Source organism: Chroicocephalus ridibundus, chromosome 8 (genome assembly GCF_963924245.1).
Source record: "Chroicocephalus ridibundus chromosome 8, bChrRid1.1, whole genome shotgun sequence".
NCBI classification, from domain to species: Eukaryota; Metazoa; Chordata; class Aves; order Charadriiformes; family Laridae; genus Chroicocephalus; species Chroicocephalus ridibundus.
Window position 1 is genome coordinate 29,433,240 of NC_086291.1, and position 17,810 is coordinate 29,451,049.

A 17,810-nucleotide genomic window follows, 5' to 3' on the forward strand; every position below is an offset into this window, starting at 1 on the left:
ATAGTAACTATAATCGATCATTCCTGACACCATATGGATCGTGGCCACAGAGGGGGAGTACTAGGACACCAAGGTCTAGCAAGCTCTGGGGTTGCATAACTATCACCCGAGCTGGGCCGGAGTGGAAAAATACCTGACGGAAGTTGACTGTCTCGGATCTTATAAGTAGCGATTCTAGTAAGGACCCTTTGAGCTCTTCTGGATCACAGTGGGCTGCGGCCACTGACTCCCCTGAGCTGAGATACCTCTCAGGGTGACACCTCAAGGCCAGGGCAGGAGAAGACCCTTCTCAAGCTTCAACTACTGCCCATTGAGGAATGCTGATGCATTGTGAGTATTTACCCTAAATCTGAGAAAGGTAAATTTTAACTATAGGCTAGTCACCCTCTCTCTCATCCACCTCTATGTTGTGAGATACACATTAGCCGTATGGATGTGGATGCTCTTCTGGCCATCCATTAATGTGTAGGACCTAAAAGTGTCACCTTTCGGCTCATCAGCATTACCAGCTACTAAGAAATTCCTGATCAGAGACCTGTGTGTGTGTGCGCACATGCTTCTTATATGCTTTGCTTAGATATATAGATATATATGTATAAAAGCATTAATTTGTGATTTTTTTTTTTTCCCTGTACTCATACATATATGCATTGATTCAGGATACCTTCTAGTAAGTTAGTATGAAATTTGCCATCTTCAAATCTGTAATTAAGTTGCTGTTCGATTATTTTGTTTACTCCCTTTGCAAGCCCCAAAACCAGTTAATGATTAAGTGCTGCCAAATTCAACCTCTCAATCTGCCTGACATCAGGAATAAATTTTGAATGGCTGTTAAATCATAACTGTGTCAAATATTTTTCATCCATGACACTTACCTCAATATTAAACTCAACCAAGGGAACCTTAGCACTGCCCTTTCATGGATTTTTTCCTATTGTGGCCCCCTGTTATCATTAATATGCTTAACTTAGAATTGGCTTCACTTCACCTGTTTTGACTTCTGATATCAGTGTGAAGTAGGGCTGAAGTCATTTATTGCCTAATATGCACTTCTTTATCTTAATAGGTTTATATTTCTTTTAAGCATTAACTTTATTCATTGCAACATTCCTATGTTATATTCTATTCCAAATTAAAATTGTTCTTTTAATATCTTCTTCTGTAAATACTAAACAAGAAGGTTAAAAGAAATCTTATCATATGCTGCTCTGGAGTATTTTAAATTACAAAGATTTAACCTTGGAAGATGCTTGTTATAACTTTTACAACTGGATTCAGAGATGCATGCCAGTTTTTACCTCATAAAGCAATAAATGCAAAACAGTTAAACTGGTTTTGCAACTGATTTTTGTTTTGCCAGGGCAGTAAATAGCCCTAAATATAGCATAAAAATTAGACTGGTTTCTTCTGCTGTTCGTCCTTGGTGCGTTGCCGCATTCCCTGAACGCGAGCGCGTGCTCCTGCCTGTGGGATAACGTGTCTTGAGGATGCAGGCATGCACACACATGCGTGTGTACGTGTGCACACGTTATTTTTGGCATCTGCTGGGGAGCTCTGAGTGAATGGGCAGCTTTTACAGAGATCGTTTTTGTAGTTCTGGTTTAAAACTGGAAGTTTCTCATCTGTGACTGATTTGTCTTCTCCCTTTCCATTAGGAATGGTCATCATACTCCTCCTTAAAAACGGGTCTGAAGAAAGGAATTCCTTTAGGGCAGGGCGGCAGTTTTATAGTAGAAATGAAGGTACCCATGAACCAGAGAAAAGCAGAGACACAGCCAAACCCACCATGGACTGAAGATCTGGTGTCTGACCCCAGAGCTGCCCCTGTTTTGCGCCGGAGGATGGACCAGAGAGCTCCAGAGGTCCCTTCCAGCCCAAGTTACCCTGTGAGTCTACCATTGCTGCTTGTATTCGTTGCTTATGGTATTGCAAATCACACATAAAGCGTTTGCCCAAGCTGCGGTTAGCTGCGATACCTACGTACCACAGAAATAATCTGATAACCTTTGCTGGTATATGAAATTTCAGCAGTTATTCTGGGAAGTGAACATGAGCATGAGGGTTTTGTTTCGGTCGGGCACATGCCTTTCTTCTAAATAACAAGAACATGTGATAGGCAAAGAAGGTGCTGCATTAGCACTTCAAGTGAAAGTTGAGTTGCTAGACAGATTTCCATTACTCAGGAAGGACGTCTTCCCACTTTGCAGTGAAGAGAAGAAAATCTTCAATTTTTTTAATTCACTGCTATTGTAGGAAACCCATCCTGGTCCCTCTGCCTGACTGCTACCGAGGTGTTCCACGCTGCGCTGTGAGGTTTGGGGACAGAGGGAGCAAGCCCAAAGGCTGAATCCCTGCAGAAGACTCCAGCTGATGGCCTTCCCCTTCTGATAACAAATGTGACTTGGCCATTGTCAGACCAATCTAGGCCACACCAGCTTTGTCTGGGGGGGAAAAAGCGGGCTGCAAATCCAAATTTTCACATTACTGACATCAAGCAGTAAGCTTGTAACAGTGCGACAGTGCTGAATAAAAAAAACTACACACAACCTTGGCTTCAGTCCTTGCCTGGTTGTCAAATTTCTATAGATTGTCTCCTCCCAGTAGAGGAGAACAAAACCCCAGAGAAACAGCTACGGACTGCAGCTAAAAGCAGCAAATGCAAGCTTTTGTCTGGATTTAGATTGGTAAAAACCAGCTGAATAAAATAAGCTAAAAAGCAAAATGTCTGGAAAAAAAGACGTTTATGCAACATGTTTTTACAAGTAAATGCGCTTCTTATAATCTTGGACCCTGTGCCCTAAGGGTTATGAGAAACAGGGAGTGCAGTAGGGAAACGAGGAGGGGATTTTGTTAAGGAACTGAAAGCGTGCAGTCATTAAATTCAGTTTGATGGAACGTCAATAGTGGAGTAAGGAGAACTTGACCCGATTTGAGGAGAATCGAGCGTTGCTGTGAACTGGAAGGTGGGGCTGGCTTTGTGCAAGTCACGCAGATCTAGACTAGCCTAAAATCTGATGATGGATTGCTCTGTCAAAGCTTTATTCGAGCGGGTGCATTTATGGCCACTTAATAATAAGCAATCTTATTCATAATCTTCCATGTTGCCTACCCATTAATGTGCTGAATCATAAGTAATGTAACTTATTTTCTAAAGGAAGGACCTTCCTGTGAAAGTGGAGCTAGGGGCAAATAAGTATAATCTTATGAGTCACCCAAGAAAATTTACATCTCTTTCTGACTTCCAGTTCCCCCAGTAAATTTTATAGTTATTGAGAATGAAGATTGATGGGAAGTAGTACCTCCTTCTCCCAATCTAATTTTTTCTCAGACCAACTGTTTTGAAAGTGATGAAGCAAACAGTTCCTCATTTTGTCTTCTGGTTCCTGGTGTGTAAATGAAGAAGAGGAAAAAAATTTAAAAAATATTAAAAAATTCTGTATTAGAGGCTGGTCTTGTAGTATCTCACTAGGACTGAAAGCAGAAGTGACAGAAATCTCATGGGAACCTTTTCTAGCAAGCTTCTCTCTCCATTTTTGCAAAGTCAGGAGATGCAGATGACCCCTTCAGTTTTTCAGGACTTAGTTCTAAATCTAATATGCACTTACAGAAGAGGTTTTTCTTCAAATCTCTTTGTAGTACTAAGCAGCCCAAGGTGCTGCTTTACGTTGAATGACACCTGATTTCTCATTTCCCTAACAAATTACATACCAAAATGGCTTCGTACCCATCTTTCCATTGCACGGAAGATGGAGAGACTGGAAAGTACCGCTAAAATAGCTGCCCCTTCTTCCTGGGAAGGGACATAAAGTTTGCAAATAATGTTTGCAGCAGAACGTTATTCAAATCATGGGCGACTTCACCAATGTTGAATTCGATGTAACAGCTGAAGTCATTGTAGACCTGACTGTGGAGTAAGCAAATATTTAAGGAGATGGTGGTAAATGTTCGCCTATTTGCATAGAAAGTTTAAAGGGAGTTGTGAGAAATGTTTGCAACAAAGGGTGACCAAGGAAGCAACTTTAAAGAGGAAATCAACTTCCTAAAAAAAAAAAAAAAAAAAAAAAAAAAAAAAAAAAAAAAAAACAAAAAACAAAACAAAAAACAAACAAAAAAACCCCCACAAGGTACCTTGAGGATTTTAACTCTCTAGTCATAAAACCTTCATCTGAGAAATGGCTTTATTTTTTGCTGTTGCTTTCAAAAATTTGGCTGTGAAACATTACTGATCTCGGCTTACTGGTAAACCATTCCCTGCTCTTATTTTTTTTTTTTTCTACATCTTACTTAAAGTGATACTTTAACTGAAAAGCCTTGCAGATTTGGCACCCGGTTACGAAGTGATCCAGGGCAGGTGCCGGCGCTCTGGGGGAGCCCTGGCCTTCAATACCAACAGGAGATCCCCAGAGGTGCTTTCAGAAGTGCCAAAGGGTTGCAGAAACCAAACCCCCGGGGTTTTGCTGAAGCAGAGGTGCTTTTCAAAGTCTCATCTCTCACTAAACATTATGATGTGTTTGTTTTATTGTTACAGGAGACACTGACTTGGTCTTCATGGGGGATATTCATATGGTCCATAAATTTTCCTTCAGCCTGAGCAAGAATGCATGGAAACTTCAGTGCAGTGTTTTATCCATCTCTGCCTCCTGAGTAGGTCAGGTTTTATAGTCAAATTAAAAACATATGTGATATAAAGCGAAGATCATTGAGAAAATCCAAGATTATTTACTGTACAGTAATGCCAGCTTGCTTTTGGGGTGGTTTTATGTTATTTTGCTTGATCTGTAAAAAGGACCTTCCATTTCATGGTCAGGTTGGGAAACGTTTTTCTTACCATTAAGACTGGGTCCATTATGACAACAAACACTGAAACATTTCACCTAGCAAACAGTGAAAAGAAGTTGCTTTTATTGTTCCAGAGACAGAAATATGTCCTGAATCTGCCTGAAATTCTACCAATTTACTGGATACTGAGAAAATGTCTCTCTTTTTTTTTTTTTTTTTTTTTTTTTTTTTTTCTTTCAGTGAAATTTTGTGCTGTAAAAATCTCGGCCCTGATTTACTTGGAGTGGTCCCTGCTTCACAGCCTGGTTGAAGGTATGATATTTTTACCAGCTTCTCCAAGATGTGGTTGGATCACCTCACGTTACGTCCCAGCCTTGTGTAAGAACTAGTATTTCACCGCTGAGCAAGCTCAAGGCAGTTTTGTTTTAATTACTACCTATGACGGCTGCTTAGCAATTCTGCCATTATTTGTTAGGCAGGATTAATTAATATTGTCTAGGCAACAGGCTGGAAAGCCACAACTGAAAGGGTATCAAGTTGTGTCAGTTCTCAGGGTAAGGTTTTGAAGGTGCTGGAGAACGTATCTGGAGTCAGCGTCGTGGTTTTTAGCCCTGTTTTGTTGCTGTCACGGTTCATGGAAGCTTTTCGAGGCTTAAAATTGTACTGATTGATGCTCTTGCAGTCTCGCAGAGCTGGGTTTTTACACCAAAGGTGTGTTGCTTCTCAGGGTTTTGGTCTCACCTCCTGTCTCTGAAGATTTGCCACCATAAATTCAGAAATATTCCTATGTATACCCTTATATATCCTAGCAGCCACACTTTATGGTGTTATGCTAAAGCCAGTACAACTTGCACAACGTTTTCTTGATGAATGCTTATGAAAATATTTTCTTTGGGTAGCTCCTCATGGTATAGGGGATAGCAAGAGGAGAGGACACGCTGCTGGGGGAAGGTGTCTTCTCCACGTGCCACCAGGCTGCTCCCCGGGGCAGAGTATAACGGGCACTGCTGTCACTCTTCTGCCCATGTTGGGGGGGTTGCATGTTTAAAAAAGTTTCATGTTCTCGCCTAGAAAAGCCTACCACAAATGCAGGCCTTTTGCGGAAAATGAATCGGTGTTAAAATTCCCTGTCAGCAGGGCAGGTTGGAACAAGGATGCTCGCACACACCTATATCCACTACTGTCTAAGCCTGAAGTAATGAGCTACACCTGGTTACCGTGGAAAAAAAAAAAATACAGTGCAGTGCAAGAATGCACTTCCCGCAGGATCCTCCTTTACTTTTTGTGAGTATTTTTGCTTTCATCCTGAGACAGAAGCGTGAACTTTGCTATTGTATTAAGTAAAGATCTGAGAGGCTTGGGAGCAAGATGCTCCTAGTTATGTGACACTTTGTGTTTGCCCAGTGCCCTTCTGGTAACAACTACTAATTAACAAAACAAAAAAAAGAATATTAGGATTACAGTTGGTTAGAAGATGTGATGTATTTTCAACTTTCTGTGGATGTGCCCTGCAAGGGGCTGGATGCAGTGGGTTGGTTTGAAAGTAGATGCTTTGGACATTATTTGCCGCCTTCCCCCAGATTTGGGATTTCCATGTGTTGCTTTCTATTGGATGGCTAATGCCCGCTGGATAAAATGGCTTGGCTTTCCCAGAACTGAGGGCCAGCAACCAGCGTGAGTCAAACCTTGAGTGCTTTGTACCCTGCCCGCTCCCAATGGTAAACTAGTGAGATCTCATGAGCTTTAATGCCCTCTCTCTACTGGCGGTGCTCAGCTCCCAGTGTGCCCAGGCCACCTCTGACTGGTTTCTCAAGCTTCAGCGTGGCTGTGAGTGGATGCTGAGATTTTTTCAATGCGGTCTCAGCATCTTCAGCCAAGGAAATCCCAGAAAGGAAAAATTTGTGAATTTCTTGTGCTACCTTTTTCCATCTCATGTTGTTGACATCTTCTTTCTCGTTCGTCTTGCTCCTGAACAGCAGAGGAGGAATGTAGTGGTTGCGGGGGTTTTTTTTTTTTATGGTTGTGATCAGTCTCTTGCCAATATTAATGAAAATGTCTGGACTTAGCGAGTAAGTAAGCACAGGAGCCACAGGAGGCTTTTACACTAATTTTAAAAAATAAGTATCAGAGGGGAAAAAAGGACAATTTGAAACCAGTCATGTTGCCTCTCAGTATAGTGTTATTTCCAAACTGAAACTCCAGACTGAAGGAAGAGGATCACTCAGCTCTTTCCAATGAGAGCTTTTTCCATATGATGTTTCTTCGTGCTGCTGCTGCATTTCTGCCTTGTGTAGCTCTTTTCATGCCTTTTGGCAAAAAGGTTGGAATCTCTCCATTCACCTCCTTTTCCATATTTAGACTATATAGCTACAGTGTGCTTCTTTCTGTCCTATATATTTTATTTTTTTTTCTTACAACTTGCAATCTTTTTCCTTTCTGGTCTTCCAAAGGAAAGAACATGCCTTTGCCGTAAGGTTTTCCAGAGCTGGTCACCTATATAGCAGCTGTGAACAGGCAAGGAACGAGCGATGTGGCTGGTCCCCTCTCTCCTCCCTACCCTTCCTGCAGCTTGGCCACACTCCCTCTTGACTTTTTCTGGATTGATTCCAAAAGCCCAACGGGTATTTTCTGGCAAAGCAGTGGACACTTGTGATAGTGATGCCTGGTGAAACCTGGGCAGAGCAGCTGCCTCGGGAATGCTGGTGCTCCAGTGTAGAGGTCAGTGCCCCTCCAGCCAGTGTATCAGAAGCAACGAACCTGGTGAGATGCCTGCAGGGCTCTGACTCGGCGCCTGTAAAGACCTCTTACGCAGTGGGCAAGGGAGCAAATGACGTACAGCAAAAGCCCTTGGTAAAGGTGTTGCCGTACAGTGACCTGCTCCCCAAGCATGGAGCTTACCTGCTCCTTGATGGGCTTCCCTCCAAGGGTATATGACTTAAACATTGAGCCCCCTCCTTTACCGCATCACCGTGGGTGAGACAGTTACCTCAACTCAGGCTGGAGAGGAAGTATTTGGCAGGGCAGGTTTCCTCTGAGAAACATTCTTGCTTTTTGTATCATCAGGACATGCCCCTGCTCAGAGGGGAGGAGGAGCTCCTCCACCATCAAGCTATCTCATCCATTGTGCACCGCATCCATCTGGGCTGGCCCTTCCCTAATTAGGGCAGCAGCCACCTGAAACACCTTCTCCATGGATGACCTCCCTCTTGCCTCCTCCATGCTGTGCCTCCTCATGCCATCGTGGTGGCAGCAGCCAAGACCATCCTCCTCCCACTGAAGACCAGCCTTGTCTTTGCTCATTCCCTTGCTCGGCTTCTGTTCAAAACAGAAACATGTCAGAAATGAATTAACTTGTAGAGCAAATTAGTTGACTAGTTATTAAAGAAAAACCCCACTCCACATTGCTCATACATGGTCTGCACATGCCTCTGCTCACCCACTGCCTCTGCATGCCACCAGGAGAGGGGCTGGAGTGATGCTTCTGGGAGCGTCCTCAAGATATTGAGTTTTTGGCGCTGAAGATGGCCACCAAAGTGATGAAGACTGAGTTTTAAGTTGAGGAGAGCTGCTTGGAGGTGTTTAGGTGCCTGGGTACAATAGGAATATAAGGGAACTGCACACTGGTGGAGACAGATGGAGCTACAGAGCAGAGGCAGCAGGACTGTTGTCCTGGGCTGGAGTGTCATTGTGACTATAGAGCTGTGGGTCACCAGGATGAGCCTTGGACTTGGATTTTGGGTGGTTAGAAGGAAGGTGGACTCTGGGTGAAGGACTGTGGTCATGGGGTTGGTCACTAGGAAGAGGCTGTGAGAGGACAGGGCACCAGTGTTGGGCTAGGGGAGTGTTGGAGACAGCCAGCAGTGGGATGGAGTGGGAGGCTGAAGACAGAAGGGTGCTGGAGGTAATGTTAGTGGCTGGGTGGAGGCAGTATGAGGTGCATCATCCCCTCAGTTGTCTCCTTCATAGCTTCCCCTCATCTTTTATCAGAGATGAAAATGTAGGGAGGAGACTGGGTGCTCTTTGTGGGAGAGGAACACATTGCACCGACTCATGCCATTCCTGCTTCTGCTTTTACAAAGCACACCACTGCTCCTGTCCTACCCACTGCCCAGCCTTCAGCCCTCTCTGCAAAGTCGGTCAATAATTGCGATAAAGATAAAAAAGCAGGACCCTTGTGCAGAGGGAAGGTGGTCAATGAAGAAGCTGCTGTCACGGCTTCAGAGCTTGCCCTTTGGCAACAGGGACAAGCTACCACTAGTTGAACACATGCTCAAGCGCAAAGACCTTGCCCAGTAGTTGTATCCCAGAGCGGTTTCCATTTCTGTTCTTCCTTGGGGATGCCTTAGTACGGGATAGTGGTGAAGGGAGGGTGGTTACACAAAGGTGGTGGTGTGCAACTCTGCTGTTGTACTTCCCCCTCTAGAGCACTTCTGGGTACCTAAAAGAGTGCACTGGTGGCATCTCTACTTCTCTAGGGATGGCAGAGGGAAATCCCTTCCCACTGGTGACCAAAGGGAGAAAAACCCAAACCACCATATTTGGACAGTTTAGGCCACAGGCATCTTGGGTTTGAGATATGAGAGACTTTAATGCTGTCAGTAATTCCCTGGAATTTAATCTTGAGGGGCAAGGAAGATGCAAGAATTGTTTCATGCTCAATATGCCTGGAGGAAAGCACAAGGAAAGGAGCCCATACAGGTAAAGTTTTCAGTTTATTTATATAAACAATTGCATTTTAAAAACATTCTTGTCCTACAAAAATAAAGTGAAAAAACAAATTCACAGAAGTTTAAATAAATAATCTCAAACGTACACATTTATCAGAAGCAACTTGAACCCAGCCAAACCCAGCAGGCTGGGTCACAGGTAAGTGACTGTTGAAATGTGGCTGCAGAGTACAAAATGCAGAGTGAACATGATTCTTTCCTGAAGCAGTGTATAACTTAACTCAAGTGACACAGTCTGAAGAATTCCTCTTCACCTACCCCAGAGTATCTAGATCTGTCCAGGCTTGTCTCCCTTTAACTCTAAAGCTAAACACTTTTCTTTGTTAATGGCAGAAGGGCACTCTGAAGAAGCGTGTTCTAAAGATGGATCTGAATGACAATTACATGTTTAACAAGCATCCAAGTAGTTTTCACGTATTAGCATATACAGTACTGACACCTTTTTAATACAAGGTTGTTGAAGTTTTTCCCTTCTTCGTGCTTCAAATAGAAAAAGAGGAAAACAAATGCCCTTCTTTCTCCCAGAGCATTCATACCAAAGACCACCTAAAAACCAGGCACTGGTATTGATCGCAATTCAGCTACTCACACTAACTACAAACGCACACAGCAGAAGGTAATCAGTGTCTCTAAACAAATCAACAGAAACAGAAGTCACAGTCAAACTATGCTACTGCCATAGCCATTACAATGCATAAGGCTCTACACATGTCTGAGAGATTCAGATGAAATACAAAACTTGAGTCCTTTTCCACAAGTAGTCAAGGAATTTTGGGCTGGGGCACAGAATACCAGGTTGCTGCTCTATTCCAGTCTGAAGTGACTTTTTTCTTTTTCCCTACAGTTCCCCAGCTGTTTTTATGGGAAGATCATCTTCTACATTTCCTCTCTAGAAATTAAAAAAAAGATACCCTTATATGCAAGGTTTGAAGTGCTGCTACAAGATCCTGCGTAACTTCTTACGTGCCCAGATGAGAACAGGTATTTTGGTACTGGATCAGGACAGGTATGTCCAGGAGATTTTGTGCTAGCTAGCCAGTTTTAATTAAGCTTAAGTCACTTACTTAAAATGCCTCTGTTTATAAGTTAGAAACAAAACATTATCCCTCCTTCCCCCAATAAATAGAACTGTAAGTAACAAGTATGGCTTGTGTACTTAGACAGAGGTTACCTTCAAGTCTCAGAGCCTTGAAGTTTTGCTAGATCTATTCTGTGTTCATTTCTCTACCGTGTCTGTTTACACAGCTTCTCAATTTTCACTATTTCCCCAATAATCTCTGTGTCTTGGGTACACAAAGCTATACTATAGTCACATCCTTAACTAAAGCTATACTGTCCGTTTGTCCTTAAAGTGACAGAGATTAAAGTTATACTATCAAGTAGACCAGAAGATTACAGCTATGAAAACAATACCAGTACTTTGGACTAAGTTTAAGACCTCCCCAAACTTGCATGATAAAACATCTCTATCAAAACACAAGCAGCCTTGTACTGCAGCCTGAGAGTCAGTTATTTCTACGCTCACTACCTTATTATCATCCTTTTATACAAACAATACTTATGTGACATATGCTTCAAAACCAAGTAAGATGCAACAGAAGTTCTACTTTCTTTAAATAATTAAATTAGTAAGTATAATGCCACATGAAAGCAGATTTACACATAAAAAACAAACATAAGTTACTATACAAAGTGCCTTATTTGCAATAAGGGAGAGGTAGTATCAACCATAAATGCAATGCATTTTCTGACCTTAAATAAATGAGTCTCAAGTATAATCTTTTTTTTATAATCTTGGAGTGCTTATACTGAAGTTATCTTTTTTGGCAGTTTTCATTACGTCAATTTTTTTTGTACTTTTAGTTCAGTTGCCTATTTTCAAGTTTAAGACTTTGCTGAGGCAATAACTTGCTTTTGTAGTGTTATGTGACCTACCAAGTGAAAACACAGAAAAAAAAAATCCCAAAACACCACCAACACCTTTTATCAAGTATTAAAACAACATTAAAAAAGAAGTTGGAACCTTTATCCACTTTGGAATACATAGTTCTGTTACAGAAGAATTTTAACAAGGGATTCACCACTGCAGAGCTCAAGCACAGAAAATCCCTTTTGTAAACGGAAGCCTTACCCGACTAAGGAATCTAGGGCAAGCCCCACAACGAAGATGCTCAAGTTTTTTTGTTTGTTTTGAAACACTTTAAGCCATAAATAGAATAAATTATATAGTTAAATAAATAAATGGATTTTTTTTTTTTTTACAACTCAGCAGATCGCTCTTTCAGTAGTAGTGTGGGGTTGATATCTTCCATTGCTGTTTTTGAGGTACTAACATTAATAGTTGCCTCTGTGGGTTCAGGATTTAAGATGTGGAAGGCAGTGAAAGGACAGCCCTTCACATTGTTGCAGATGAGCTTCTGTAAGGAGGCAGTATTGATTATTTCAAAGCCCACTTTTCCACCGAAGGTGCTAGGCTTCCAGTACTCAGGGGAGCAGATCGCGTTTCCCATCAGTCCTTTCAGCGAGAACGGTGCTCCCATCTCCACCATTGTTTCACCAAAGATGGCACCTGGTCGTGGCTTTTCTACGAGAAGGCCTGGGTACAGCTCCATAGCATCAATGTCTCCATACAGCTCTTCCAGTTCAGCTGCCATTTCTTTTTCTCCTGTAATTATTGATGAGTAAAAACCGTAAGTGGAAAAATCTTATTTTCATTGCAAGACTATCCTGTTCAAGCATTGCAGGGCTCCATCAGTTATTTTAAGAAAAATGTCTTTTTTTGTTAGAAAGGATGAAAATTGTTACCTGTAAGTTCTTCAAATGATTTGAACGGTTTCAACATGAAGCGTTTCCTGTACTCATTCAAGGACTGGTATCTCATTTGTCTGCTTTGGTCAATCGAAGCCTTTGCTACCTTCTGTACTGCAGCAGGAACGTTTTTCCCACCAGCAACCTATTTAACAGAAGATGAAAAGTAGTAAGAACTCCTGGTAAGAGGCACGAGGAAGTTGTGCCTTTGTAATATATGATTTATTCTACCTTGTCCCACTCCCCATTTATGTCTCTGCTGGTTCACTAGCAACTTCAGAAAGTACCTACCCTGCCAGCACTTTGCTTGGAGAAAGACTTCACCATATGGGAAAGGCCGTGTTCCAGCATTATGGAGTTGTTGTAGAGGAACTGCTGGAAAGTGTACTCCTGGTCATGTATCTGGAAAGTGTCAGGCAGAAGTGGATGCCAGTGGTAGAGAGTATTGAACTCAGCTGCAATTCGGTTCTGGTATTGAAATCGCTGGTTGAACAGCAGCTCAGGATCAAACTTGAGTTTGAAGTGGTAGCCGCTCAAGTGCTGTACATAGTCCTCAATAACAATCTTGATTGTCTCTCCTGTTGGTGAATGAAACAAGAGAAAATATTGGTACTGGTTCCCTGAGAAACTTTAGATGGTTACCCTGCTCTGAGAGAAAATACCATTTCTGAACTGTTCTAAATAAATACTACAGTGATCAGGATAACAAGCACTTCAACATTCTGTAATCTCCTTTAGAAAATAATTCATATATTTTACGCAACTAAGTGGTGGAACACTACATAAGATCCCAGGAGTTTTTGGCTGTGGTAGAAAAGTGTCTTCTATAGCCTGCTTCCCCCCTCAAGATACGCTTCCTTGTATGATCCACAGAACAGCACACATCGGTATCTACATTGTGTTCATTTATACAACATTCTCTAGGACAGAGGCAGGGGATAATGACAAAAGTTGGTATCTGAAGGGAACTCTCAGTTTCTGAGCTGCTTAATACAGTTGTCTTGGTTTCTTGTTTCAGTCAGTTTGGGCAAGGTCTTTTTAAGCATCACCATTTACATAAGATGAAATACCACTGAACAATTAGACAGGAGAAGTATTAAGAATTATGTTTTATGTGGCTTCCTGAACTTTAGGCTTAATCACAGCCTTTCTCTTAAAGCATACCTGAACTGACCCAACCCTAGGGGAAGACAACCCCACAAGATCTGAGAGTCTGAGGTCATCCAGCCTCACATGCTTTCTCTCTGAGAAATGAACCTTCACTTCCTGCCTTTTCACTGCTTTCAGTTGTTTCCCTTAGATAAGGGAATTAAATATCACTTAGCTCGGTTTTCTTTAGTTCTGTCTTTAACACAGCTGGGAGGAAGCTGTATCTCAATACAATCTCAGTGGCAGGCCACAAAGGCTCAGATGTACACCCTCACATGCCAATTTAAGTAATAGCTTTCCCTCTTACTACACCTACTGCAACTGCAGCAGATAAAGGGTAGAAGCGTCACACTCAAGAGGAGGTTAGAGCTGCATGTAGTAGAAGTGACTCACCTATCAATATGAGTCTAGTAGTTTGGAACAGCTGCTCATCATCCCACTCTGGATGCTCCTGTTTCAGGACGTCACAGACCCGGTTGTGTTCCCTCAGCCATATTGTAGCATACATCATCAGACCCGGGACCAAACCGAACACCTCCTGCCCAACAGAGAACTGCAAGTGTTCAGGTATGTGAGGAGGGTAGATCATCTCTGCCTGAGTGTCCTTCACTGTTGGTGGATACATTTCTCCGTCAATCATCTGCCGGGGTAGGGAGAAAGATATAAAGAACAAAAGTCATAAGCTATGATGCTTATGAGTCAAGCTGCATTGACTTTAGAACTGACTTTAGGCTTACACTTTAGATCAACTACACTATGCACAGAACACTAGTTTTAAGAAGTATGTGTCATCCAATAAGAAGGCAGGAATTTTGAGATAAGACATGCCTGGTATTTTAGCTTTCCATCTTTCAGAAGTCTCAGTTTAAGTTGTCTCTCCAGAGTCTCTCCATAAATATGGTTCAAGTCAACCTGTAAAATAAAAGCATTTGGAACATGAAGCCAACTTGCATTTTTTGCTATTTTAGGATATGTCCTACTGCTATGAATAGTTCAGCCCTTAGATGTTTACCTTTTAATCATATTATTGTTACCTTGTAAGTATCATGCACTGATATTTAAAGATGAAGCCAAATTATTTCCTGGCACCTGGAGCCATCTCTACACAAAAGCAAGTTGTTAAATTGACCAGCAATTTACAAGGACCCTGTTTAAAGCACCGGCAGCTTTCTATTATGCAGATGGCTCTTTGTAGATACAAATACATTTTATAGCTTTGGTTTAGACATACACATTACACTTCTATTGAAGAACTCTTTGTCCAAAGGCTGCTCGTTTTGTAGATAAATATCCTAAATCCAAGTCTGCTTTTGAATTTCTTTTTAAACCTAAGTCTCTTCAATTAGCAGCACATAAAATACTTTACAGGGCTGGATACAGCTCTTTGCAACTGACAGAAAGAGTCCACAGAAGTTCCAGATACTCGCTAAACTAACATGCTTTAGATGAAAGTAGGTTCTTGGGAATAATAATAAAAAAAATTAGAGATCACTGTGCAGATATTTTAAACAGAACCACATACTTTGCAGAAACGGTTCTGACCCAGGAAGAGATGCTATTGAGTGCTGGAATTTTGCCTCAAGAGAAGTTACAGAAGGGGTAAGCCCATCAGTTTGTGGCAAACAGTGCTGCACAGTATGTGCACCACGTTTGTGTACCCTGACAACCTGTAAGATACCATTCTAGCTGCTAAGTAGCTCCTCAGAACTAAACGCTGTATTCAAGTTACAGAGCTAACATCATACCCCATGGCCAAGAGCTTTGATGAAGCCAGGTCCTTTCTTGTGGTCCGTCTTGAAGAACTGATGAGTGAAGTGTTGGGCAAAGAACGTGAACATCACATTTGTGCCTTGTGGGTCAGGAATAAATTTTTTCCTTAGCAAAAACTTCTCCACAATCAGTTTTGAATCTGGGAGCTCTTTCTTACCTGTGAGAAAAAGAAATAGTGAGATATTCAAGACAACTATGTTTACGCAACACTTAAATTTTGTTCCTAACAACAAAAAGGCTTAACACTTTCAATGTATTATTGAAGTATAGCAGCATACAAATAAGGGGAATTATCTGCTTTTCTATGCTTGCTTTCTTGATTTTACTAGGAACTTCTGAATTCCCTGTTTTTAGCATGTAACTCAATGAGAACCAGACTAGTTATCTTTTAGGTCTTTACACAGTGTATCCAAGACATGGCTATTCTTAAAGCCAACTACACTGAAAAGAAGTTACAGACAAGCAGCTTTCGTGGCATTTTATAAGAGGATAAGTAGAAATTCCTAGAATTATGCATTACACATTTGATTTAATCTTACCTTTAACACCCATTGGTGTTGGGCAGTCAAGTCCTACTGGTGGAAGACTTCTTGTGTAATAAGAAAGATTGGAATAAGCTTCCCAGCTTTTGTAATGATAATCACTATTGTAAGTTGGTGGGCTGTCAATCAAGTGTGATCTTGCTGAAAAAGAATAGCATATTTGTGGGGTTTTTTTAACTGCACATTTTAGTCTCAAAAAGTAAATCACAAGGCCAGATCTCTTCCATATATTTTGGCAGCAGTTGCGTTCACAAATTCCACTCATATCAGCTACTGATATTAAATGGGATTACAGTTACTGAATAACAGGATTATCAACTGGATCCAACTATTAACATGAGCAATTTGGTGCAGAGTTTATGGTAGCAAAATCTTGGATTCTATTAGAAATTAGAGCAAAATGCATTTCCATTTCAATGGATGTTTCATAGAAGTCTGCACCATGCAGAAATCTTAAGTTTTGGTTAGAGTGTTTTTACCTTAGTGCATTTTAGCTTGCTAACTTTATATATGCACCAATCAAGTGCAATATTCTGGTGTCCTACAAGTAACTTCTGCCAATTAAGAGGACTAGATGAGAGAACTCATACTTACACGTTAATACATATCTCATAATAGTATCTCGTAAGAAGGGAATGTTGTTGACAATATTCCAGGCTCCTTTGAAGTGGGTGAGGATGTAGTGGACAGTATTTGGCGAAGGTTTCAATGTTAGCTTCAGCCACGTGAAGAATTCCGCTGTGAGCATCAATGGAAAGATTGTTGTAAATTAGCTATTGAGAGTACTCTGCAATCCCGGAACTGAATTCTCAAATTTCATTTCCATGTTAAAAAAAAAACCAACCCAGAGATTTAAGATACTTACGTGTCGTACAGTTTTCCCCATAATATCCTGTCCTTGTGCAGTCACATTCGTACTGATTAAATCCTGTCGTCATGCATACTCCTCTGTTCTGACACGGGTTTGAGCAGCAAGGGTTGGCTAGAACGAACCCGAACACTCCGATTACCATCTTACACAGCTACAGTGGCATTCTCATCTCACTACGCTGACTTTTCAAACTTAAGTAGACAATCCCCTGAAGTTTAATGCTTATCAGGAAGACAGAGAGCGAGTTATCTGGTCACACGAGCCTTTGGGCTACTACAGGTAGGAATTACTAAGAAAAGCACAGGGACTTGTCTGTGTCTCCTGGCAGCCACGACCCTCCTCAGAGAGGCTGGATGACCTCACGCAGCCCCAGGGAGGCCTGGCACCTTTTTTACCATACATCAGCTATTCGGGAAATCACAAGAGAACACAGAACACGAAAAAAATAGTAATAATAACGAATTAATCCATTCCGCATCGGAAAAGAAGAGAAAAGAAACCCCCACGCGTGGTGCGACTGGCGGCCACCGGCGGCGGGACGCGCTCCTGCCGCCGTGCGGGGCCGGAGGGGACTCACCTGCGTGGCCGGCAGCCAGCAGAGCGGCCAGCAGGGCGCAGGGCAGGATCATGGCCCGGCGGGGCTGTGCGGGGCTCTCGCTGCAGCTCATGCTCGGAGGGTACTCGGCGCCGAGAACCCAATGCCGCTCCCAGGTAGGCGCCCGCCTATTTATTCCTGGCGCCGTCTGTGACTCACCGCCGTCTCCGCCCGCCGCCGGAAGCTATCACGAAATGGGGGATTTCACTTTGCTTTCGCGCCGGCCCGCCCCTCCGCCGCTCCCACCTGCCGGGGGCCGCGGCCCTCCGCCCGCCCCCGGCTGCCGTCACGCTGCGGCGGGGGGCGTGAGGTGGCGGCGGGCAAGCGGCGGGGCCGCGGCTCTTCCCGCCGGGAGCCCCGGGGGGCGGGCGCTGAGGGGAGCACCCGCCCGGGGTGGTGGGGGTGGGATGGGGGGGCTGCGGGGACCCCCGTCCCGTTGGAGGCCCCCCCCCGGCGGCCTCGGGGAAGCGGAGGCGGAGGAGGGCCCCGCAGCGCCCGGGCTCGTCCCGTTCCCCTCGGCGCCTCCTCAGGTCCGGGAGCCTCCCCGGGGCCTCTTGGCGGCGGCCCGT

The 17,810-nt window shown here is 43.0% G+C and overlaps 1 protein-coding gene and 1 long non-coding RNA gene across 2 annotated transcripts; one reads left to right on the forward strand and one right to left on the reverse strand.

Annotated features, from left to right (window-relative positions):
- Positions 1 to 206: 206 nt before the first annotated feature.
- Positions 207 to 5,131, forward strand: LOC134519911 (uncharacterized). The gene is made up of 4 exons (XR_010072329.1): positions 207 to 330; positions 1,656 to 1,886; positions 4,529 to 4,644; positions 5,020 to 5,131. It is a non-coding gene; the product is annotated as an uncharacterized LOC134519911 (long non-coding RNA).
- Positions 5,132 to 9,472: 4,341 nt separating this feature from the next.
- On the reverse strand, positions 9,473 to 17,385 carry PTGS2 (prostaglandin-endoperoxide synthase 2). Its single transcript, XM_063344686.1, has 10 exons — positions 17,224 to 17,385; positions 16,641 to 16,757; positions 16,370 to 16,513; positions 15,773 to 15,916; positions 15,209 to 15,390; positions 14,292 to 14,375; positions 13,857 to 14,103; positions 12,606 to 12,892; positions 12,312 to 12,459; positions 9,473 to 12,171 (listed from the first exon to the last, which is right to left on the reverse strand). Exons 1-10 carry the CDS (start codon positions 17,312 to 17,314, stop codon positions 11,765 to 11,767), a joined length of 1,851 nt encoding a protein of 616 aa, XP_063200756.1. The 5' UTR covers positions 17,315 to 17,385; the 3' UTR covers positions 9,473 to 11,764.
- Positions 17,386 to 17,810: the final 425 nt, after the last annotated feature.

What these genes read in the sequence shown, in the direction of transcription:
- PTGS2 (XM_063344686.1), bottom strand. Translation starts at nt 17,314, where the DNA reads ATGAGCTGCAGCGAGAGCCCCGCACAGCCCCGCCGGGCCATGATCCTG. An exon ending in GCTGGCTGCCGGCCACGCAG is followed by an intron (nt 16,758 to 17,223) that starts GTGAGTCCCCTC and finishes GGTTCGTTCTAG; the next exon opens with CCAACCCTTGCTGCTCAAAC. An exon ending in ATCATTTGAAGAACTTACAG is followed by an intron (nt 12,172 to 12,311) that starts GTAACAATTTTC and finishes CAATAATTACAG; the next exon opens with GAGAAAAAGAAATGGCAGCT.